This window comes from Grammomys surdaster, unplaced genomic scaffold, assembly GCF_004785775.1.
Source record: "Grammomys surdaster isolate TR1022 unplaced genomic scaffold, NIH_TR_1.0 270, whole genome shotgun sequence".
Lineage (NCBI taxonomy): Eukaryota > Metazoa > Chordata > Mammalia > Rodentia > Muridae > Grammomys > Grammomys surdaster.
The window spans coordinates 2,408,017-2,431,654 of NW_021604711.1; the positions used below are offsets into that span (position 1 = coordinate 2,408,017).

Sequence of the window (23,638 nt, forward strand, 5' to 3'; positions counted from 1 at the left end):
CTCTCTCTCTCTCTCTCTCTCTCTCTCTCTCTCTCTCTCTGATTTATTTATGTACTTTATGTATACGGATGGATGTTTGTCTGTATGTACATTTGCACACCAGAAGAGAGCACTGGATCCCATGGGACTACAGTTACAGATGGTTGCTGGAAATTGAACTCAGGACCTCTGGAAGAACAGCCAGTGCTCTTTAACCATTGAGCCATCCCTCCGGCCCCTCTAAGAGATTTTTCTTAATAAAATAATAAAATGAAAGCAATAATATCACTGTCTTAGTTACTTTATTATTGCTGTGATAAGACATTGGCCCAATCACTTTATAGAAGAGTTTATTGGGGGCTTGCAGTTTTGGAGGGTTAGAATCTATGACCATGGTGGGGTATGTGGTAGCAGGCAGGCATGACTCTGGAGCAGTAGCTGAGTTCTTATGTCTTTATCCACAAGTTGGAGGCAGAGAGAATTAACTGGGAATGGGATGGGCTTTGGAAGTCTCAAAGCTCGATCCTAGTGACACATCCCCTCTAACAAGGCTATACCTCCTCATCCTTCACAAACTGTTACACAAACTGGAATAAACATTGAGTCATCCATGAGAATGGCTTTGGGGGCCGTTCTCATTCAAACAACTGCAGTCATTACACACATTAAGGTTCTGTTATGCAGGCAAGCTTCCCCTGTCAAAATCTTGGTAAAATATGTTAGTCCCTGGCCTAAGAGAACTTTAAGGTTTTTCTTCACCCCTGGACACCTGAGCTGAGGTTCTCAATGCTGTCTAATGGAAGGGTTGTGTGTCCCATATATAATTTAGAGTTTTGTGCTTGAGTTGTGTTCAAGGCCCTGACTCTGATTCCCATCATCTCTGCAAACAAAAGCAATGCATTTTTAGTATCCATATTATTTAAAGAAACATATGAAAGAGGGGCTGAGTAGATGGCCTATTCAGTAGAGTGTTTGCTTGCTGTGCACATCTGAGGACCTGAGCTCAGATCCTCAGCATCCACATAAAGGGTAGGTATAGTCTAGGTCTAGTCACAGCACCTGTAATCCCAGTGCTGGGGAGGTGGACATACATAGGCTGAGCCCTGGGGCTCACTGACCAGCCAGTGTGCAGCGTGTGCACCTGGAACCCTGTTGATGGGAAGGTGAAGATGCATGGACTTCTGGGGCTCTCTGGCCAGCCAGTGTAGCCAAGTTGGCGGGCTGCAGATTCAGTGAGAGAGCCTGCCTTTTCCACTGAAGTGAAAAGCATAGAGGAAGACATTTAAAGTCAACCCATGGCTTCCATACACACCACCCTAAACGCACAGAACAAAAATGATTTTCCCAAAATACAATTTCCCTTCATATCTGAAGTTTCCTTATCTGCATATTACTTTATCTGGATTGAAGAAAAATTGTGTGCACACGTGAACAGATTTTTCTTCATGATAACTGTATAGCAGTAACTATCTATACAGTGTCTCTGTTGTGATGGGATATGATGTAGAGCATGGGAGGATGCAAAGATTCCAGGTAGACATTATGCCATTTAACACGAAGAGCTTTGGTTTCCTAGAGTGTCGGTCTGCAGGGAGTGCTGGAAGCAGTCCTGGGTGGACACTGAGGGATGTCTGTATTTGATTATTAATGGTATTTAAGGGTATTTCACATCAATTTCTGTTGCTGGTGGCTGTTGTGCTGTACTGAGCAGCCCAGCTGTTGAGAACAGGTCCTTAGCCAGATACCTGCTAGCCTGCTTGGCTGTTACTGTGGTCTTATTTTTGTGTTTAGTTTAAAAAACTTACTGGTTGGGGCAAGAAGTTGGCCTGTCTAATCTCACAGACTGAGATCCTTCTATTCTTCTGCCTGGCAGTTGTATGAAGCAAGCTGAGAAGGGTCTGCCCACATGTGGGAGCTCTTCTCCAGCCCCTAGTTTGGTTTTCTTAAGGGCAGTGTTTCCATCCCTGATTTGAGACTTCCATGTTGTTATAAACTATTTCTTTCTATGCTCAGCCTTGGCTGCACTGTGTAGTTTCTGATAACATTGTATTTTCACTTTGACGCACAAAGTGGTTTAAAACATACCTTGAAATTTCCTGTTTGTATCTTGTCTGATTTTTTTTGTTACTGTTTTCTCATTTAATTCTATTCTATTTTTTAATAAGTTTGGGGTGTTTGGGGTGTGTGTGTGTGTGTTTAGGTCAGAGGACAACTTTGGAGGTATTGAATTCTGAGTGTCAGGCTTAGCTGGCAAGCTCTTTTATCCATGAACTTTTACCAGCCCTTTTTTTTTTTTTTAAAAGCTTTTTTTTTTTAAAGGTTTATTTTTATTTTATGTATGTGAATACACTGTAGCTGTCTTCAGACACACCAGAAGAGGGCATAGGATCTCATTACGGATGGTTGTGAGCCACCATGTGGTTGCTGGGATTTGAACTCAGAACCTCTGGAAGAGCAGTCAGTGCTCTTAACCGCTGAGCCATCTCTCCAGTCCTTTACCAGCCCTTTTTAATTCTTTATAATTTTTATTTTTTTATTCTTTGAAAGTTTGATATATTTATATGATGCATTTTCATTTATCCATTACTATCTCTCTCCAACTCACTCTAGCCTTTCATCCCATCTCCCTCCTGACTTAATGTCTTCTTATATTGTTATTAATAACACCTTGAGTCCAGTTAATGCTGTCTGTATGCACATGGTTGTATGGCCTTCCACTGGAGTATGGACAACCTACCAGTAGCCATGAGCATCATCAGCTGACAATAGATCTTCAGCTAGGGTTGATGCTTCAGTTAACTTTAATTTTTTTCAATGCCTACTTTTAATGATGGTTCTTAAATTCTTTAACCTTCCTTCTAGCCCACAACCCACCAGAGGTAGTGAAAAAGAAAGGGTATGGGTGGTGGGAGTGTGGAGGGGAAGTGGACTTGTTTAGAAATGGCTCTTTGGAGCAACTCCATTTTGTGTTGTCAGGAAATCAGCAGTTCAGTTCACAGGTCAGTAGCAGCAGCTCAGTCCACTCCCAAACACTTCACAGATAAACCAGCAGTTCAGTTCAGTAGTGTTGGGGTAGCAGCATCAGTGGCACAACCTAGCAGGGACAGCTAGGCCTCAGCCGAGTCAGCAGGAGGGATTTGGATCCCCAGGAATGCCAGGAGTTCTCAGCTGTGCGTCTCTTATCGAAACGAAGATCAGCGGAAGATGAGAGACCCACAAGTGTTGCTCAGCTAGCTCTACCAGCAGGCTAAACTCTGTCATTGTTCCTTCAGTCCTATTGATACCACCTCTAAACATCACGTGTCCTCCACGGGTCTTGTCTCAGCACGTGAGTCTGTCTCAGCTGACATCTCTCTGCCAGTGGGTCCAAGTCTGCAGAAGTGACGAGAAGCCGCAGCACACCGCTAGAAGTATTTTTTTTTTTTTTTTTTTGGTGAATTTCTCTCTATGGGCAAATAGACAAATAGAGTTCAACTACTCAATGTAAGATGGACCAGTGCGTGTATGTTGTTATCAAAGAATCCTTCATTTGTCCTTTCGCAAGCTTGCTTTAGCAGAACATCCTTTTGCCTGTGTTTACTTCAGTGAAACATTCCTTCATGTGTCTGCTTTAGCAAAACACCATCCAACACAACTGACTTTCCAAAGAACCCTTACATTTCCACTTCAGCTTCATATGCCCTCCCCCATGCACACTGGAATGTTTTTTTCCTGCTCCCCCTACCACTGTTCCCTGTCCTCTACCTCTAAGCTGGTGTAACATGGCTGGGTAAATCTGTGAGAAAGCACCATGTTGGGTGATTGCAGAACCAGGCCTGCCACTTCTGAGGGACTGAGCAAAGGTGGTCCAGGAGGTGGAGTCAGGTTCTAGCCATGTGCCCCTCTGGGAATACTTTTTCATGCCTTAAGGGATCCAGCCTGCCACTTGGGACCAACCTGTCAGGACCTGCCAAATAGAGTCAGTCAAGGAACCATCCACCTATCTAAAAAGGCAAGAGGGAAGGCACAGCTGCAGTGTCCCTCTCCTTGTTACTGGGGATGAACCTAGAACTCTCAAACGTGCAAGGTGAGTGCTCTATCACTGAGCCATGCCTGACAGCTTGAAACTTATATTTATTTATTTATTTTACTGAATGTTGCTGGGTCAGTGTCTTTTGGTTCTTGCTTTAGGACATATGCCTGCCAAGAGGGTGAGAGGTGACATATCTGTATTTCTTAGTTAGGGTGTAGCAGAACAAAGAGTCCAGGTGGCTTGGCACCAGGGCAGCCGTCTGTGTCCTGATACACCCTTACACACATATATCGCATCTGCTCTTCACTCTGTCCGTGGGTAGTCTTGGGTGGCCATTCTTGTTAACCCACTTCTGTAAAGGAACCTGGCCTCAGATTGGTCCTGGTGGTTACTGTGAGCTCACCGGGTCCTTCCTCAGATCCAAGCCTATCACAGTGTATGAAATGGGGAAGAAGGGATGCCGTAATAGTAAACGTGGCGCCTCCTCCTCTTGGGAGTGTAGACCTAGGTAGGTAAAGAGGTCCCAGTACCTTGTTTCTCTCTTTCAGGGCACAGGGCTCTCGTGGAATTGCCCAGTGAATGTTCCTGGATCTGCTGGCAATTCTTGGACACTGGAGCAGTTGGGAAGAGGGGGAAGGGTATGCAGCTGCAGAGGGCCACTGTATGGGATGAAGGAGCCTGTTCCTGTTCTGAGACAGCCCCACTCTGTCCCTTTTATCCTTGGATGTGTATGGTACACGTCACAGAGTGGCCCATTACTTTTAGGTGATCAATGCAACTCTGACTGTCCTGGGCTCTTGCTGTTTGTTTGGATGTCACAATGTGGCTTGGACCCTGGGTGCTGTTGACCCCTTGCAAATCATTCCCTAATACAGGACATTGCTCTGAAGTGTGTCCAAGTGCCCAGTGCGGTAGAACTGCTATGTGCCTCCTTCCCTCCAGCCTGTGGGGGTTCTGCGGCTGAGTTTATCACCAGGGACAGGTGACCTGAGCTGTCCCTGGAGCCCAGCTCCCATCTCCTTATGGTAGGTTGATTCTCTCTTTAGCCTGTACTAGACCTCTCACCTCAAGGGAGAACTTAGGAGTCAGGCCTCCTAAAGCAGGTTGAGACTGGGAGGCCCCTCTCCTTCCCTGAGGTGGCTCGCATGGAACATCTGACACTGACTTAGGGGAGAGAGAGCCATGGCTTCTCTGTTCATGTCAGAAGGATTTGGGGTTAATTTTGGCTAATCCAGTTTTGAGTGGGCTTTGGGAGGGGTGCCCCTTGTCTCAGTGCGGAGATCTGGGAGCGTGTTCCTCTGCTTCTAATTTCTGCTCAGCATTAGTCATGCTCTCCTCTGAAGCAGCTACTTCTCCAGGCAACAGTAACCCTCAAGGTGACCTGGCTTCCAGATGAACTCTCCCCACCTGCTGAGGCAGGCTGACCAGGGCACTGGGACCTGGTTGTATGGTCATATTCTGGATTGGATCACTTTGGCTTTAATTGAGAGACAGATAGATGGCAGTTTTTGCAGGTTCAGCCATGTTAACTAGCTGATCTTTGAGTGTCTCAGTTTTCTTCTTTTGTCTTAGCTCTCACAAAGCAGGAAAGAAGCGTGTGATTCACTGTCCACTTTATCCATCTCATGCTGGGATTCAGGATCCAGAAACTGTCTTTTATTCTTGTCTACTGTAGGTGTTGGGTCTTCTCCTGGTGGCTGAAGGCCACATCTAGTAGAGTTTCCTGCCTAGGGGCCAGAAGGGCTATGCTGATCCTGGTCCTCACAGCCTGGGCTCTGCAGGTTTCTCCAAGCTTCTGGTTGTCTCATCTTTGGTGGGGTCAGTGATAAGTCCTCTATCAGACCTCAGTTCCCTGACCTCAGTGATGGGCCCTAGGAATGCTCTCAGGCCTGGTCAGTTTTTGGTTTTTAACATCCTATACTAGGGCAGGCTCCTTTTATGGTGCTCAGCACTGGGAGAATGACATTGAGTTGAATTCTTGACAATCCTTTAAAGACTGTGAGAACATTTTTCTCTCTGGAGGTCATGGGGAAAGAGGGGAGGGTTCCTACTGCAAGGGCAAAATGCTTTCTCCTCCAGGTACCCCTCTTCCACCTTCCTCCCCTAATATGGTGAGCTTACTTTTTAAAAATGCCATTGTTATCTATTTGATTTGCATATGTGTGGGTTTGCATTCACATGCAGTACACTTAGGGTCTATAGGACCTGTAGGCCTAGAATGTCCTCCTGTGGGAGCTGCAGGGAGGCTAGCCAGAGGAGGACACAGGTAAGGGAGTAGACTGCAAGGGAAAGTAGGTGGTGGATTCAGGCCAGACTAGGGCCTCAGGACTGCTGGTCCTCCTGCCTGTGTCCTCCCTGCCCACTTTCAACCCTCACTTGCATACCTAGGAGCAAACAGGTCCCACCTGAGGACTTGAAGCTGCTTTGGGAAGTCGCTCCTCTCCCACTGTCTTGGCATTTCACCTCTAGCAACTCTTGTAAAGCATTGCTTCATCTTTCAGCCCTGCAGACATATATATCTATGAAGCAAAATGTCTGGGTAGCTGCTGATTCCAGGTCTTGTGGTCTTACGAGAAGCCATGCCTCTATGTCCAGAGGGACCTGTTAGTCATGTTGACTGTCCAGTTGTCCAGCGGCTTGCAAAACTCCCTCCAGGGGCTGCTTTGGCAATTTTTGTCTCTTTCCAAAGCCAGACTGGAGGAGGCCACACGGTGGCTCAGCCACTGAGCCCCCTGGAGATGACTATTAGCCTTCAAATTTTACTGATGATGAAAGAAGGGGTTCTATTCACTTAGCAAATATTTACTTCCTGCCAAGGTTGGCAGTCAGAAATGGAGACACAAAGATCAATGAAAACACAGTCCTTAGCCTGAGGAGCAGCTGCAAGACAGGGATGGTGAGCAGATAATCACATAGGCTGAACTCTAGGAATACCATAGAGTGCCTTGGTCAGAAGTGGGGGATTCTTCCATTTGGGTCTTGAGGGATGTGCAGGAGTTGTTCAGTGTATAGAGGAATAGATGGTATTCCCAGCATGCACAGAGCCTTTGTGAAGAGATAGGTAGCAGGTGAGACTCTCCACTCTGTGGGGAGATATGGGGCCCACCTGCTGGTGTGCTATGCTGAGTGAGCAAATGTGAGGAGACATGAGTGAGGGTGGTCAACAGGGTGTGAGCTGTCTAGGAGGGCTCAGAAGGGAATCGTAAGATAGGAGCTCATGAAGGTCCTTGGCGTGCCCTGGGGGAGTCTTGAGTATGGCCGTGGTGAGGGTAGGAAGTGGATGGAGCAGTTATGTAAGGAATCTCAGAACTGACTAGACAGAATGAGACAAGGGTGTGGCGGAGGGCTTGGGATGCGTACGGATTTTCTGCTGGGTAAAGGTATGTGGTCCAGCTGACAGAAGTAAGATTAGCATGCACTGGGAGTGTCAGACCAAGTCAGGACTGTTATGCCTAAGCCAGCTTCCTCTCTTCTTTTTCTGCAGCCCCCACCCGCCCCCAGCACAGGGCCTTGTGATCAGGGATGCTTAATACCTGTCATCAGAGGGAAGAAAGACTGGCTTTCTTGTTGGGCTCAGATTCGAGAAGCTTTAGGGCTATACACAGCTCCAGTCCCCTCCTTTTCCTGTAAGGCACATGGTCTGTTTTGAGGGTCGATCCAGGGCTTCCTCCTGACCAGTGTTGTGTGCCCTAGAAGCACATGACTTTTCTTCCCACAGCCCAGAGTTGTGCTGAGAGGCCCTCATCTCATCCAGGGCTTCCTGAAACTTTGTCCAGGGGCTCAGGTTTGCCTGCTGTATTCCCTGTGTGTTCTTGAGCTGTCAGCAGTCTGGGATGAGGCTGTGCCCTCAGGCTCATCCTCCCTGCAGGTTCCTGAGCAGGTTCTCTGTCATTCATTTATCAACACCCTGGTGAACCCACCGAGGTTCTTCACGTCCCCGCTGCCACACTAGTGCACCCCTATTGGCTTGTTTTCTGCCAAGCAGGAAGATTCCACACCTGTAGCCTGCAGCTGTGGTCTCCACAAGTAGGGCAGTGAGTGGAACAAAGAAGAGAGGGAGAATTCACACCACTCATTTTAGTCTGCGTTAGTTCTTGTCTCCCACTCCCTCTCTTGCTTTTGTTTTTTGAGACAGTCTCACTTTGTAATCTTGGCTGACCTGAAATTCACTAGACTAGATAGCTCATGGACTAGACCAGCTCATAGAGATCAGCCTGCCTCTGCTTTCTGAGTTCTGGGATCCCAGGTGTGTGTCACCATGCCCAGCTCTGGTTCTAGCTAATGAGTAGTTATTGTTAACCTCTTGATGTGCCTGGTTTGCAAAATTTTTATTGGAGGTGATGTATATTAGGGCAGCAGCAGTATAATACATGTAGTTTTTGGTGCCAGCTACACTGTAGGCGTCTGTAGAGGTCTTGGTAAAGATGGGTATCTGAATACTGGATTTGAGTACTTAGCAAGTGCTTGGCCTGCCTTTGATCCCATATCCTGGTGACAGATGTGGTCCGACTGAGCAGGGAGGCCACAGGAAGACCTTTCATGCCTAGTGACTTTCCGGTATCCCCTGTGTCACACTGGGCAATTTGGCCTGGATGGCAGGCCGAGTGTTCCCAGGAGATGGTTACTGGGTGAAGTAAGAACATGGGTAGAGCCTGCTGCTTTCTCTCCAGGGATGGGCAACGCTGGACGGGTCTGTGTGTGTGGGATGCTAGCAAAGGTAGCACATTATTTCCTTGCCTCCCCCTAGTGTGGTGGGCGGGCAAGGGGGTGGAAACCGTCTTTGAAACGAAACAGTTAAGCATGCCATGAGAGTAGGGTCTGAGAAAGGCCATAGGTTTGTTCTAGGTGCATGAAGCCTTAGTTACAATTTGGTGGGACTTTTATTTCAGTTGTATGTCGGGGAGACAATACAATATTTTCAATGCTCTGGGCCTTTGAGATCCTTCCTAAACTGGAAACTGGAGATGTTTAGAGAAGAGCACAAGAACCCAGCAATATTCACACCCCAGCGCCAACTCACTGCCTGAGGAAAGAAGTCGGGCGCGCGCGCAGAAAGCAGCTGGCTGCCCCCTCCTCTCCTGTGGGCGGAGCTCCCTCCCACTCGGAGTTTGTTTGTAATTTACTTTTGGAGCGGTCTCTGGTAGCTTCAGTAGGGAGGAGTTACCACCCTCCAGTGAGTGGAAGCCAGGATAGGGCTGCGAGGCGTCCGAGAATGCGAGAATGCGTAGCCCAGCCCAGCACTGACAACTCACCCCAAATGTCAGCTTTCATGTATAAGTGGAGCTGTTCAATTCTGTGATTTAGGGGCATCTCACATACTCAGGCCATACCTTACTTCTCTAGGTTGGGCATCTCGGTTGATCTTGTGGTTTTGTTTTGCTGGTGGTATCGGGGATAGAAGCTAAGGTTTTGTACATATTAGACAAGTGCTCTCCCACCCTGGGTTGTCCCTGACTTCTGGTCATTGTCAGTGTAAACTGGCGGGAGTGGTGGTGTATGTAGAATCACTTGCACAGTTGCAGCCATGCTGTTCCCCCTGAGGCTCTGGGAGAGGTGGCCATTACCTGTGGCCACTAGCTCTTCCGCTGCCTCCTGAGGCCGAGCTTCTCTTCCCATGTATTTTGGCCACCTGAGTTTTCCTTGAGTCTCATGAGAACCCCCATCCAAGAGGATTTCAATCACATCCAGGATTAGTGTCACTTTTTTCTTGGGAACCTGTCTTCAGAGCCACAGATCTCTGCATACTGTGCCCATGAGCACCTCCGCAACCATTAGCCTAGCACTCTCATGACAGTTGACACGGCTGACTAGTTTTCAGCCTTTTATCTTCTGTTTTATGAGACTTAAGTGCAGTGACTGTGTCTGCACTTGGATATCCCAAGTTCCCTTATGTTCCCAGGAGTCTTTGCATCCTGGGGGCTCACAGGTCCTGGCAGCTTCTGGGTGTTGCTAGACAGGCCTCCCGCTGATGGCAGCTCTGTCCTTGCAGGCAAATTTCTTCGTTATGAGCTGGCTGCTGGGATACGTGGACCCCACAGAGCCCAGCTTTGTGGCAGCTGTGCTCACCATTGTGTTCAACCCACTCTTCTGGAATGTGGTGAGTACCATTGCGCTGACATAGGCTAGCTGGTGAGCCTGGTGTGGTGGGATCACTGCTACCAGCAAGCCAGACACACAGACAGTGGGCTAGACGCTGGCTATCCTCTCTGCCTTCCCATGCCCTTCTTCCCTCTCAGGGTGCACTCATTGAGTGTACACTGAATGAGGGGAGACTCTTGCCTTTGTGGAGGCCAAGGGGCCAGTGTCAGGGTGACCTAGGATATCCCAAGAGCCTGCAGCTGATGGCTGCCTGGGGGAGGTCTCTCACCTGCAGCCAGCCTTCTCAGACAGCCCAATGCCCACTGCATTCGGTCAGCTGTTCTCTCTGTGCTCAGGCCCCACTCTGGTAATTGCTAATCAGCCTAGGCCTCCTGGAAGAGAGAACACAGGCTCCATCCAGCCATGCAATCCAGCAGCTTCCTGCAGGAGAGTCCTGTGGAGGGCCTGGGCTGTCTGGGACTTTACTACACAAGGACTAATGGGAATGGAGGCCTGAGTGCTCACTGAGGCAGTGATAGCCTGGGATTGCCTTGGAGCTAGGCTGTAGAAGGCTGTGCTTGGTGTCATCAGCACACTGATCCTAGACTGTTGTCAGTTCAGCTGTACCAGGGTGGAACACTGTATTCTTTTCAGCTGGTTTATGGCTTGGGTCTTTTTCCACCTGGTGGGTGGGGGCAGGGATGCTTGCTTGTTGGCACGAGCCACCACCTTCTGAATGTTTTGTCCCTGGAGTCCTGAACATGCTGGACCTGCCTTAGGAAGGGGCTGCTGGGAGGGGTACAGAGGTCAGACAAGACCACTGTGACCTCCCCCTGCTCCTGAGAAACCACAGCCTTGGAGTGTACTGTTAGGGTGTACCAGTGCTGGCCCTGGTTTCCTGATAGCTTTTTTCTGGCAAGGCCAGACACATGGTGCTCTGTGTCCTTAGCTTGCCCTATGCCTAGGAGCTAGCCTGCCAGGCTACAGGACACTCTAGGGGACAAACACTGATCTTAAGCCATGAGAGAATGTTTCTGGTGTTTTAAAGGAGTCAGAGGAAGCTAGTACAGGGCATTAAAGAGGCTTCTGGCCTGGCTAGGAGATACCTCACTCCTAACTCACTCTCCATTAGATGTTGTGTGCACAGGACTCTCCTGCAGGAAGCTGCTGGATTGCATGGCTGGATGGAGCCTGTGTTCTCTCTTCCAGGAGGCCTAGGCTGATTAGCAATTACCAGAGTGGGGCCTGAGCACAGAGAGAACAGCTGACCGAATGCAGTGGGCATTGGGAGTACTTTTATTGATGTCCAAGTTCCCTTTGTTCATCTCCCATTAACCCTCAAAGCAGTATTTTTTGCACACTTTTTTTTTTTTTGAGACAGGTTTTCTCTGTGTAGCCCTGGCTGTCCTGGAACCCACTCTGTAAACCAGGCTGGCCTGGAACTCAGAAATCCACCTGCGTCTGCCTCCCAAGTGCTTGCACACTTAATTTTGAAGCTGAATTTTGTCCATAGGAACAGCCCCAACAGCCTAAATTTGGAGACGAGAGCCTTGTGTCTGTATATTTATCATAAGCGGTTTCTTTCTTTCTTTCTTTCTTTCTTTCTTTCTTTCTTTCTTTCTTTTTTTCTTTCTTTCTTTCCTTCTTTCTCTTTTGGTCATAAGTTTTTTTGGTTTGCTTCTTTTTGAGCATTATGCCTTGGAAAGATGTATTGTCATTAGTGGAAGAAGGAGTGAGCTCTTCGTGGTCAGTTTGGAATGACAAAAATGGCATTGTGTTAAGGTTGGGTCAGGCACAGCTTGGAGGAGCTGAGGTGGCTTTTGGATGCAGGAGGACAGGGGCTGGAAGCCTAGCTCTGTGCTTTGTGGGGACAGGAAACTGCACTGTGAGCAGCGGCATGCTGGAAGAGTGCTGCAGTGTCTTATGACTGCAGCTCTGGGCATAGCTCACTGCTCAGGCTTTCTGCCCGGCAAGGTGCTGCCATTCTCACGCTAGGAAATGGGTCAGAGGAGGGTTTTAGCACCTTCTGTTGCTTTAACACAGCAGTTCTCATCCTGTGGGTCACAGCACCTTTGGGGGGTCAAACGTCTCTTTCACAGAGGTTGCATATCAGATACGCTGTATATCAGATATTTACATCATAATTCAAAATGGTAGCAAATTACAGTTATAAAGTAGCAACAAAAATAATCTTATGTTTGGGGTCGCCACAACATGGGGAACTGTATTGAAGGGTCACATCATTAGGAAGGTTAAGAACCTGCTTTGACAGAATAACTGGTACTAAGAACTGTGTAGAAGGAAGATGGATGTTTAATTCATAATCTCTGGAAGATCCCAACACTGTGGTGCCAGCATCCTGTCTTTCTCAACAACTTAAAATATAATGGAGAACCAGAAAGGGAAATGGCCACATGCACAAGAGGCCAAGCGTGTGTGGAGAGTTTCACTTTGTAAGAATCCACCCTCAGGAGAAATAACAGTTCTCCGGGACCAATGCCACCCCCTGCCCAGGGAGGTCTGCCATGATCTAGTCTCCTCACACTTGCTCCTCTTAAGGGTTCCAATCCTCCCAACACCATCATGCCAGGAAACGAGCCTTCAGCATGTCAGCTTTAGTGGACACACTGAAATCATGCCCAAACCATATCAAAGAGATTTGTCCATTATTGTCTGGATACTTATTGAAGGTACCTGTAAGAGTGCATGGGTCTGACCTGGCGCAGTGGCATCCTAGGAAGGGCAGTGAATGAGTAGACATACAAATTAACCCCTTAGAGACAAAGCAGGTAAGAGGGAGAGACAGGAAGGGTCGTCATGGAAGGCCCTGTCTGAAGGGATGGCCTTTGACCGAAACCCCACACTTGCATAAGAAATTGCTGGGTTTCTGGGGGAAAGTTGTAGGGACTGAGTTGATCTTTTTTTTTTTTTTTAAAGGTGGCTTATGAGAAGAGTGGGGAGGCAGCCAGGGTGAGTTAGGAGGCCAGCCCACTTTAGAGGCCCAGAGGGTGGCATGCAGCAGAATGGGGCCCTGGAAGTGGGGGGAGCATCAAGGAAAAGCCTGGCAGGCTTGCAATAGCAGCAGTGTGGCTGGTTCTGCTGTGGAGCTGGTGTGGCCAGCAGGAGGGTTGCCTCTTCACCAACCCGGGCAGCTGAGGCGGGTATGGTGTGAAGGATGACCATGAGGGAGAGCAACCTTCGGAAGAGTTTATTTGACTGATGGTTCCAGAGGGATTAGAGCCCACAATGGGGAGGAGGCGTGGCGACAAGGGGTAAGCATGGTGGCAGGAGCAGGAAGCTGAGAGCTCACATCTGTAACCACAAGCACAAAGCAGACAGGGCATACTGAAAGGGCCATGAGACATTAAATCGTCAAAGCCCAGTCCCAGTGACATACTTCCTCCAGTGCTGCAGACACTGGGTTCAGCCAAGGCAGCCACTCTACAGCCTCAGACTGCAGCTGTCAGTAGGAACCATCACGTGATATCAGACCCTGTGTCTGTAGCAGGCACCTGCACTACTCTAGCTTCTAAGCTGGTAGCTGTTACAGGCTCAGGAGGACTGTCAAGGAGGGCAGAGGTACAGCTCTTAGCCTGGCCAGGGCCCTTTGTGTCAGGTGTCTTTTTACTTATATCCCTGGTTACCCTGGTCCCAGCCCCTTACTGGATGTATGTCCCCCCTCTTTTCTAGGGCTTCCAGGAGACTGTTGTCCCTATAGCCTGTGGTGATCTTTGGCAGATTGCCTCCTGAGTCTTTTTCCCTCTCTTCCTGCCTTCTCTGGCTCTAGATTGCAGACATTTGGGGCCAGTTACCCAATGCACTGTAGGAGGAGCAGCAGCCCTGGCTTCTGCCCAGCAGAGGTCAGTAACACTGTCTTTGGAGACTAATGCAGTGGCCCGAGTGCTCTGAGTGCCTGCTCTGTATCTCATGCATCCCTTAGCACAGCTGCTAGGAATGCTGATCCTGTTATCTTAGAGTGCACCAAAGCACTTGGTCTTCCATCTTGTCTCCAGCCTGTCATGCACTGTGCTCTAGGTATCAGCTGCTGCTTGGCCTGCATCTGAGCGGACCAGCCAGGGTTTCTTCAGTGCTCATGCCTTGTGCCTGGTGTAGTCAATGCCCAGGAAGCACTGCTGTTTTCACGAACATGGACTGGCTCATCACTCACCTTCTGTGTTGCATCCAGTGGACACATTCTGCTCCTCCTACAGTGCGTTGGGTAACTGGCCCCAAATGTCTGCAATCTAGAGCCAGAGAAGGCAGGAAGAGAGGGAAAAAGACCCAGGAGGCGATCTGCCAAAGATCACCACATGAGCTCACACTCACGTGGGCAAACCTGGGAAGGAAAACACTTCAGGGTCTATGACAGATCCCAGAAGACATGAGGTAGATGGCTCTGTGAAGCCCCAGTGGCCATGCTTTGCCTGGTCAGAGCCCTGGAAGGCCAGGGCCTGGATCCCAGCAGTGGCCTTGATCTTGGGCTGTTTACCTGAGGAAATGTCACACAAGCTTTGTCACCATTAGCCAGATGGAGCAGATGGCTGACAGCAGCCAGAAGCCAATGGAGACAGTCTGTTTGGATACCAGAGCAGACTGATGGATCATAGAACATGGTCCTGAACCAGTCCATCCCAGGGCCCTGTGTCTGGAGTCAGCAGGACAGGCTGCTGTTAAGATTCTTGTCAAGGGAGATGGTGTGAAGAGGGCAGAGCTCCTCACAGGTTCCTTTCTGTGTACTCTTGTTGCTGTAGACTCAAGCCACTCCCTCAGGTCAGAAGCAACTGCCCTTCCCTAAAGGTTGAAGGACATACCATGCTCTTCTGAGGACGTGTTAGTTGTACCAGCTACCCATAGGTAACCTGGGCTCCATAACTACCACAGGATAAGCCTAGCTGCAGGCAGATACCTGCTGAAGCAACTCAGCTCAGGAGGGTGCCTACTTTTAACTGGGAGGCTGTCCTGAAGGCCGCCAGGACGGGCCTAGGCAATGGTCACTGTGTTTGGGGAGCTAGTTTCAGGAAGGTGACTGTCCTTACAGAACTTGGGAACAGCTTGCTGTGCTGTATGTAGCATGTTTGAGTCCTGGGACTGTGGCCTGGTGGCAGAGGTGCCTTGGAAGGAGTTTAGGGCTTCTGGACAGTAGGTGGCGCTATGAAGGTGAGAATGACAGGATAGGAAGGGATGGCAGGGGAGAAGTCACAGAGAGGAGAGGGGAAGTCACAGTGAGGGAGAGATGACAGTGGACAAGGAGAAGGTGACAGTGACATTAACACTGAGAAGAGGAGGTACCTAGTGTAGGAGAGCAGGTAACAGGGAGGAGTGTACTGGCTGGTTTGGTGTATACTTGACCCAAGCTGGAGTCATCAGAGAGGAAGGGGCCTCAGTTTTGAAGAAGTGCCTCCATGAGATCCAGCTGTGAGGCATTTTCTTATTAGTGATTGATGGAGGAGGGCCCCGCCCACTGTGGGTAGAGCCATCCCTGGGCTGACAGCCTGGGTTCTATAAGAAAGCAGGCTGAGCAAGCCAGGGGAAGCAAGACAGTAAGCAGCACTCCTCTGTGGGCTCTGCATCAGTGCCTACCTCCATATTCCTGCCATGTTTGTGGCTTCCTTCAAGGATGAACAGCAATGTGGAAATGTCAGCCCAGTAAACCCTTTCCCCTCCAACTTGCTTTTTGGTCATGGTGCTTCATCACAGCATAGAAACCCTGACTAAGACGAGGAGATGACGAGAGTGAAGGATTTGACAGGGAAGAGGTGATGCTGCTGAGGGAGGAGGTGACAGGGAGAGAGGGGAGGTGACAGGAAGAAGTTACCTAGAACTGGAGTGGATAACAGGGCAGTAGAGGTGTGCTTTGCTCCAGTGGTAGCCAGCAAGAGCCCTGGCTCCTCTGCCCTTCAGTGCCCTTCTGTCTTCTGTCTCCACATCTTCTGTTTTCTGCTCCCAGCCTGCCAGGTAACAATCATCTCTGTGATGGATCTTCAGTGGTGCCAGAGAAGCATTCCCTCTGCATCCACTGGGGGCCACCTAGGTTTGCAGTCTAGCTCTGGCCTTGCTGACTCCATGGTCAGGTGAGGGTTTGTGCACTGAGGTCTGTCTAGCTGTAGAAACCTGCCTCTTACCCAGGCCTGGCCTGTGGTGGGTTGTCTTGGGATATTACTGTGCTCTCCTGGAGTGAACACTTGGCTAGATAGGTAAGCGTAGATACCAGAAGAGAAGCCGGATAGCCAAGGGTGTGCTCATCACACAGCTCCCAGAGGCACTTAGGAGAGAGCACAAGTACCAGGTCAGGCTTGAGGATAAGTTGTCCGGTCTGTCGAATGGATGGTGTGTCTTGAGGTGGGCTTTTTAGAAGAGGAAGAGCATTGAAGGATGAGGGAAACTTGCAGAGGAATGTGAAGTTAGTGGGTCAGAGGGGTTTTGGTCCCCTGAGGGGTGATCCTACCTCTTGGCCTGCCACCCAAGTTGTTCCTGGAGGCAAGTTGTGTGAGAGTGTGCATGTGAGTGTGATGGGCAGGGACATTAGTGGGCAGTTTGGGATTCTTGCTCTATCTGGCTTAGAAATCTGGCACCTGGGGCATGACCTACCCACTAGACTACCCACTAGGCTACCCACTAGGCTCGGAGCTGGGCTTGCAGGTCAGGTGTCTTCTCTAGTTTTGTGCTGCAGAGGCCAGCCTGGCTAGTTGCTATAGCTCAAGGCAGCCGAAGGCCTCACACAGCAGGAGGCCTTGGTTGTATCACCAGGCTCATACCAGCCAGCCACTAATACCTTTGATTGACAGCCACCTGATGCACTACAGCACTCCCAAGTCTCCCCTCATTCGTCTTAGCTGTACTCATGGCTGTGGCCCTCCAGAATCCGTGTCGGCCCAGCCTCATACTGGGCTACAGATGAGCTTTAACAGTGACACAGCTGCACCCAATCAGTGTTGGCGCAAATGTAGTGGATGTATGTTTAGCTGGAAGCAGCCTTAGCCTACTCACTGACCCCATCCTTTTATGGTGGATGTGCTGGTCCCTCCAGCACTGGGGTAACTTTAGAACCCAGCATCCTAGCAACGTGGGGTGACGTGCCCAAAACAGTGTTTCTCAAGTCTGTGCCAGGACTGCTCGGAGACACACAGCAAAGAACAAAAGGAAGGCTGGGCAAACCAGCTGAGGGAGGATTGTTCCATGCCATGGGTCTAGGTGCTGGTTTCTGTTATCTTAGCATATGCCAGCTGGATGGGGCCTGGGTGTCTTCCTTCCATGGTTATTTTGTATTGGCTATTTTGGTATATGAGATTAGTTTGGTGTTTTAAGGCTATCCTACACCAAAGCATGGATGACATCAATATAACTAAAAGATGGTGGACAGGATGCTTGGTCATGTGGTTTGATATAGATGACTTCGTAGACACAGGAAGTGAGGTCTTAGTATTTCACTGTTTCATCTGTATCCCTGGCAGACCAGGCTGTTCTACTCCCCTCTCTTCCGTCCTCCTTCTCTCCCTGTTCCTTCTCTGAAGATTGAACTTACATGTGCTGGTGTTCCTCCAGTGAGCCATGCCCCTGGATTCTGCCCTGATCCTGGCTCCTATAGCATGGTCTGAGAATAGGTTCTCAACCTTCCTAATGCTGTGACCCTTTAATACAGTTCCTCATGTTGTGGTGACCTGCAACCATAAAATTTATTTTTGTTGCTATTTCATAACTGTGATTTTGCTACTCTTATAAATCATAGTGTAAATATCTGATATGTGGTATTCAACCTCTGTGACTCCCAAAGGAGTTGTGACCCACAGCTTGAGAACAACCTGTCTGAGAAACCCAGGTTTCCATGTGTGTCTGCAGGGTGTACTGATCACACCAGGTTTCCATGTGTGTCTGCAGGGTGTACTGATCACACCAGGTTTCCATGTGTGTCTGCAGGGTGTACTGATCACACCGGGTTTCCATGTGTGTCTGCAGGGTGTACTGATCACATTGGGTTTCCATGTGTGTCTGCAGGGTGTACTGATCACATCAGGTTTAAGCAACAGTTTGATCACCTTAAGCATTTATCATTGCCTCATGCTGAGAGCCTTCCAATTCTCTTCCACTTCTTTATACACTTATGATAAGCTGTTGTAAAAGACAACTAAAGGACAGTTCTTGACACCAGGCAGTCATTCTCTACCCTCCCCTTATCTGTATTTTCTTCTCATTTTCCCTTCCCTCCTCTCACTATGTCTGCTTTAGCTTCCGTACAAGTAAAATCATGCTCATTTCACTTAGTGTAATATCCTCCAGCTATACTCTATTCTCTAGCAATAAAAGGATTCCGTGTGTGTATATATCTGTCTGTGTGTGCTGGAGAGCAACCTTTTCTTCTTCTATTGTTCTTCAGGAGCCATCCACATTGTTTGTTTTTAAGACAAGTTCTCTCATTGGCCTAGAGTTCACTGAGTAGCTTGCAAAGGGGCCAGTGAGCCCTGGGCATCTGCTTATTTCTGCCTCTCTGGTTCAAGGATCACAGTGTACCACTATTCTCTTTTGTTTTGTTTTACATGGCTTCCCCCTTGCCTCAGCATCAATTCAGTTCTTCATGCTTGTTTGGCAAGCACTTTACCAGCTAAGCTGTCTCCTCAGCCCAGGAGTCCGTTCTTTGCTGGGTAGATGGATGGTCGTGTGCTTCCTTTCTGTAACCATTCATTCGTCATTGCTGATGTGAGAAGTACAGAAATAAACACAAGCTACAGGTCTATGCTGGTGCCACTGCCTTTGATTATGTGAATACTAGTAGGTTTGCTGGATCATGTCGTTCTGTTTTGTGTGTGTGTATCTGTGTGTGTGTGTATCTGTGTGTGTGTGTGCGCACGCACGCGCGCTCATGTGCAAGTGCACATTGCAGGCAGAGGTTTAAGTTGACATTGGATGTCATCCCACAGGGTCTCTCACTGAACCTGGAATTTATCAGTTCAGACCATCATGGTGTACAAGGTATGGCAGTTGGGACAAGTTGGTCTGTGATGTGGGGGCTTGTAGTGTGGCTTGCTCTGTGCTATGGGGCTTGTAGTGTGGCTTGCTCTGTGCTATGGGGCTTGTAGTGTGGCTTGCTCTGTGGTATAGGGAGTAGAGAAGGTGGGAAGGGGAGCCCTGGCTCTGGACGTAGTGAGCCAGTGACATCATCAGTTCCGTCTTTCACCTTACCTGGAAACATGCACTGTAGGTGAAATGGCTCCCTGGGAAATGATCATATGTAATTCCCAACACTCATAGTCATCAGCTGAATTGTTTGGGAAGTTTTGTTTCTGTTTGCAGTGCTGGGGATCTAACCTGGGCCTTTGTGTACTGTAGGTACCTGCTTAGCCCATGAGCTGTGCCTGTTTCCAGCTTGAGAGGCTCTGGCTGCCTTGCTGGCCTTCTCTCTGTCCCCTGATCCTGCAGGCTACTTTACACACCAAACTTTAGGCTTTTCCTGCATATTTGGAGAGTGTAGCTCAATGGAGTTACATCTTTGTGAGAAGGATTGAGGGACCCTACTGCAGGTATAGTTATTAGGGTACATAGGTCTACATAGTATGTATACACACACACACACACACACACACACACACACACACACACACAGAGCGTCCTGTCTTTTCTACAAGTAACAACCTACATAGGCCAGGTACCTACTTCAAACCTATCATAGAGGGACTGTATCTACCTTTCTGTGCCTGCCCTTCCTGCCTGCCTAGAAGGGACCCAGAGGCCATCTGTATGTGTAGGCAGGTGGGGTTATACAGTGGGTTCACCTCCTGCCACTTCCAAAAGAGGCGTCTGGTCACATCGGTGAGCCCTGGGGTAGACAAGGTACAGGCTCCAAGGAAGGAAACAGTTCTCCCAGGCAGAGTATGCAGGGTCCCTGACCTCTGTAGACAGGGGTGTGACCCTGACTCAGGTAGAGTCCCATGTTTCTCTGAGGCACTAGGTGTCTAGGGCAGAAATCAAACACACTAGCCTCCACTGGGGCTCCCTTCCCTTAGAAGGGAGGACATGGGGACAAGGAGCACTTCTGCCATGTATGGCAATGGAGCAGGGCAGGTGTTTGTCCTCTGCAGATCCATCTATTGATCCTTGTTAGGGATGTGGTTCGGGTGTGGGCTGAGAGCCAGGGAAGTTGATGAGAGGTGAGAGGTGGCCTGACCTTAGGAGGTGGTGCTTTCTGTTCCCAGATGTGTCTTCCTTGATAGCCTTAATAAGGGCAGGGTCAAGGGGTCTCAGCCTGGAGGGCAGTGCGGTAAAAGAGCCACACAGATGGGTATCCTAGTTAGGTTTCTCTGTCGCTGTTGCCACCCTGGGGCTACTTACAGGTCTTGGGTATTGTTGCTGAGTAGCTGCAGGCAAAGCCTGAGCCTGGGAGCTGTACCTTGGTTTCCTTACCTGTGAACAGCATCAGCAGACACTCTCAGCCTGCCCCCATATTGTGTGATGCTATTCTTGAGGAGACATGAACAGATACCTACCCACACTACATAAGAAACTGATGATAGATCAAAGTACTGGTACCACTAAAGTCCAACGTGGTGAGCCAATAAGGTTTATTGGTGTTGCTTATAGGAATATGGGTGAGAGCTAACTTACAGGAGCAGAAGTGACTCCCACACAGCTACATCACCAAAGCCCACCCAGCATGGGTGACAGCTCATGAAAGCTGGGAACCTGGAATGCAGTGCACAGCCCGTGGGCTGCTCGGTAGCTTGGAGCAGTCCTTTCCAGGCAGCTTAGTTGGTCTGAATGTTTTTCAGGCACTCTGGCTAGTCTCTGTTTTGCTTAGGCAGTTCAGTTTGTCCTGGCTCTTCCAGTCAGCTCCGCTGGTCTGAGCCTCTCCTAAAGCCCCCAGCTTGTCTGAGAGTGTCTCTCAGCAGTCCTTATGGCTTATATATACCTGAGGAAGGAGAGACCTAGAAAAGCTGCTCAGTTTGAGGGACTTCCTGTTTCTCCTTGCCTTAGAACGTCTTGCTGTTTCACTTCCCCATAAACATCCTGTCTTAAAACGTCCTGTTATCTCACATCTCCTTTAACACCTCACATCCTCCCGGAGTGAAGGAGTGTCTTTCCAAGATGAGAGGTTTTAATCTGGAGGAAACTGCTACACAACACCCAGTCCAGCCTGTAGGGAAAGCTGATGAAAATATCCTGCGAGGAGTACCCCAGACAGCGCTAGGCAGCCCCCAGCTTGGCAGGGGCAACTGGGGGTATCATTTGCCCTGCCTCACTGTTGCCTAGTAAAGGTTTGGTAATGGAGGTGGGAGGGGGAGGGGACATGGGTCCTACTGATCCTGTGGGGTCGCCTGGGCCCTGGGAGCAAATGAGGAATGACAGGAAAGCAGGGGAGAACGTGGACCAAAAGGTACTGAAGAAGTCTCAGCATTCCCTCGTCACATCTCACACAGGCCAGGCTAGGTGGAAGGCCGTTGTGGCCGTATGCCGGTTAGAGCAGGGCAAGGTGGAGTTGTTTGGTGGGTCGGAAGCCAGGTGCTGCCTTGCACATGTCATTGAGGTAGGAGCGGGTAAAGGGGGAGCTGGGTGGACACGGCAGACTGCTTCTATGGGAAACCATAAACAAGGCAGTCACTGCACCGCCTCTGTTCTGTGGCTGTTTTCCTCATGGGCCCACTTGGTTAACAGTGCTGACATTTGCAGTGACTGTGTTCCCCACCTTTCATAATGAGTGGCGGGACCAAGAAACAAAAACTTTAGAGCCCAGTGCAAGATAACGGGCTGAGCTTCTGCCTGACTCACTTAGGGAAGCTGAGAAAGCAGCATGGCTCTTGCTGGCTGCGTCTTAAGTGGAATATGCTGGGCAGGTAGCCTAGGCCAGCACCAGGCTCCTTAGAGGTTTCAGGACTGGGGGCAGGCGTCGCAGTGACTGCAAGGGTAGAAGTATGGAAGGGAGGGGGTTGGGAGGTAGGGGAGGGCTTGAGGCATCAGAGGATGCCCACTTACTTACTTTCTCAACCCACTCCCCTGCTTTGTGTGGCTCATCTGGCCTCCGTTAGAAGAGGTAAGATCCTTCAGAGACCCTGCAAGTGTTTTGAGGCCCATAGGAACCCACCCAGAGTGGGTACTGGCCCTTAGTGGTTCCAGCATGGCCTGGGTACCTGATGTGTCAGGTACCTGGTCTGGCCCCTCCTGGGTGGGCCAATCTCAAGAGGAGTGCTGGGTGTCCAAGGGTGCTGTAAGGTTTAGGGAAGTGAAGCTGACCAGGGCCTGGCCATGCTGTGTGGAACCTGGTCTGGACAGGGTCTCCTTAACTGTCTCTGAACTCTTTGGTCTTTTTTTTTTTCCTTTTCCTAGTGCCTTGAGTTGATGGTAGCTTGCCATTTATGGCTCCTGCATGTGCCTTATCTGCTCTCAGTAGGGTTGGTGCCTGAGGGTGAGTTCATGTGCATGTAAACACTTGGAAACTTTGTGCCCTTCCTTCCTGGCCTTTCACTTTATGTTGTATGTGTTTTTACAAATCTGGTGAAGCCTTCCTGGTTGTTAACTAGTGAAACTGTAGTTCAGGGGCTCTTTGATACAGGGCCCACAAGACTCACAACACGTGTCTGCTGGCTTTGAATGTGGTCAGTACCAGGGGAAGCAAGCCACCACACCCCTGCCAATAGAGCTGGAGTATCCTTAAAATGTCATACTAATGCCTCTGAAGCTGACAGTTTTCCCTGAAGTGGGACATGGTTGGGAAAGTCATAAACATTGGTATGTTAACATCTTTGCTCCTTTGTGAACTGTCAACAACTTCACACTGTTTGCCAAAGAATAGAGGGTCTGACTTCATAGTCTCTGGCTCCAGAGGGCAGGCTCAATGCCTGATACCTCCTTTACTCTGAAACCAAACCTCCCCTGTGTGAGGTGCTCTGGAGAGAAGCAGTGTGGATACAGGGGAGAACTGAGGAGAGGCTGAGGGCACTTGGCCTCTGATTAGCCTCAGGGTGCTTTTTACAAGGCCCTGATCTGGTTTCCTGACTCTCTTGTTGGCCAGCTCCTGCTCATGGGCCAGGTCACAGATCCAAAGCCTACACTCAAATAAGTTTTAGACATTCAGTCTGATGTTCCTCATCTGCTGCCTGGGCATGTGCCCGGTGGGAGGGAGGGACGAGGCAGTGTGTCCACCTGACATACCCAGGAGCTGTATCTTCTAAGATGGCAGCAGATGGCAGGGGAATCGTGGAGAGTTATCTATAGAAGTTCCTAGATACTGCTCGGCTCTCTGGTATCCTCTGAAGGAGCCTGGGGCCTCATGTGATCATGTGAATGACCTTAAGTCTCTATAAGTGGCTCTCCAGGGAGGTGGTCACACATGGGATGCTGGGAAATGTCTGGGTCAGTCTAGAACTGGAAATCAGGTACACATGAGGCCCCTCAGTGTGCTGAAAGGATACTGGTGTTTTAGAGTTAGGGGATGACTTATAATTTTATCTGAGGATCTCTCTGAGACCAAGGCACCAGCAGCCTACCAGGTGACCCACGTGGCCTTTGGTGATAGGCAGCCTACCAGGGGAGCCACGTGGCTTTTGATGATAGGTACCTATGAGTGTTCACCTTCCTCTTCAGTCT

At 49.4% G+C, this 23,638-nt stretch overlaps 1 protein-coding gene across 3 annotated transcripts in view; it reads left to right on the top strand.

Moving 5' to 3' along the window:
- The window catches only part of Pemt (phosphatidylethanolamine N-methyltransferase), a 71,775-nt gene that overhangs the window by 1,869 nt on the left and 46,268 nt on the right, over positions 1–23,638 (top strand). For 2 of the 3 annotated variants that reach the window (XM_028776601.1, XM_028776603.1), the window contains exon 2: positions 9,981–10,088. In XM_028776601.1, the coding sequence (XP_028632434.1) occupies positions 9,981–10,088 (108 nt within the window). Of the gene's footprint in view, positions 1–4,883; positions 5,017–9,980; positions 10,089–23,638 lie in introns of those variants that run through there. The other variant, XM_028776602.1, reaches the window with a different exon arrangement.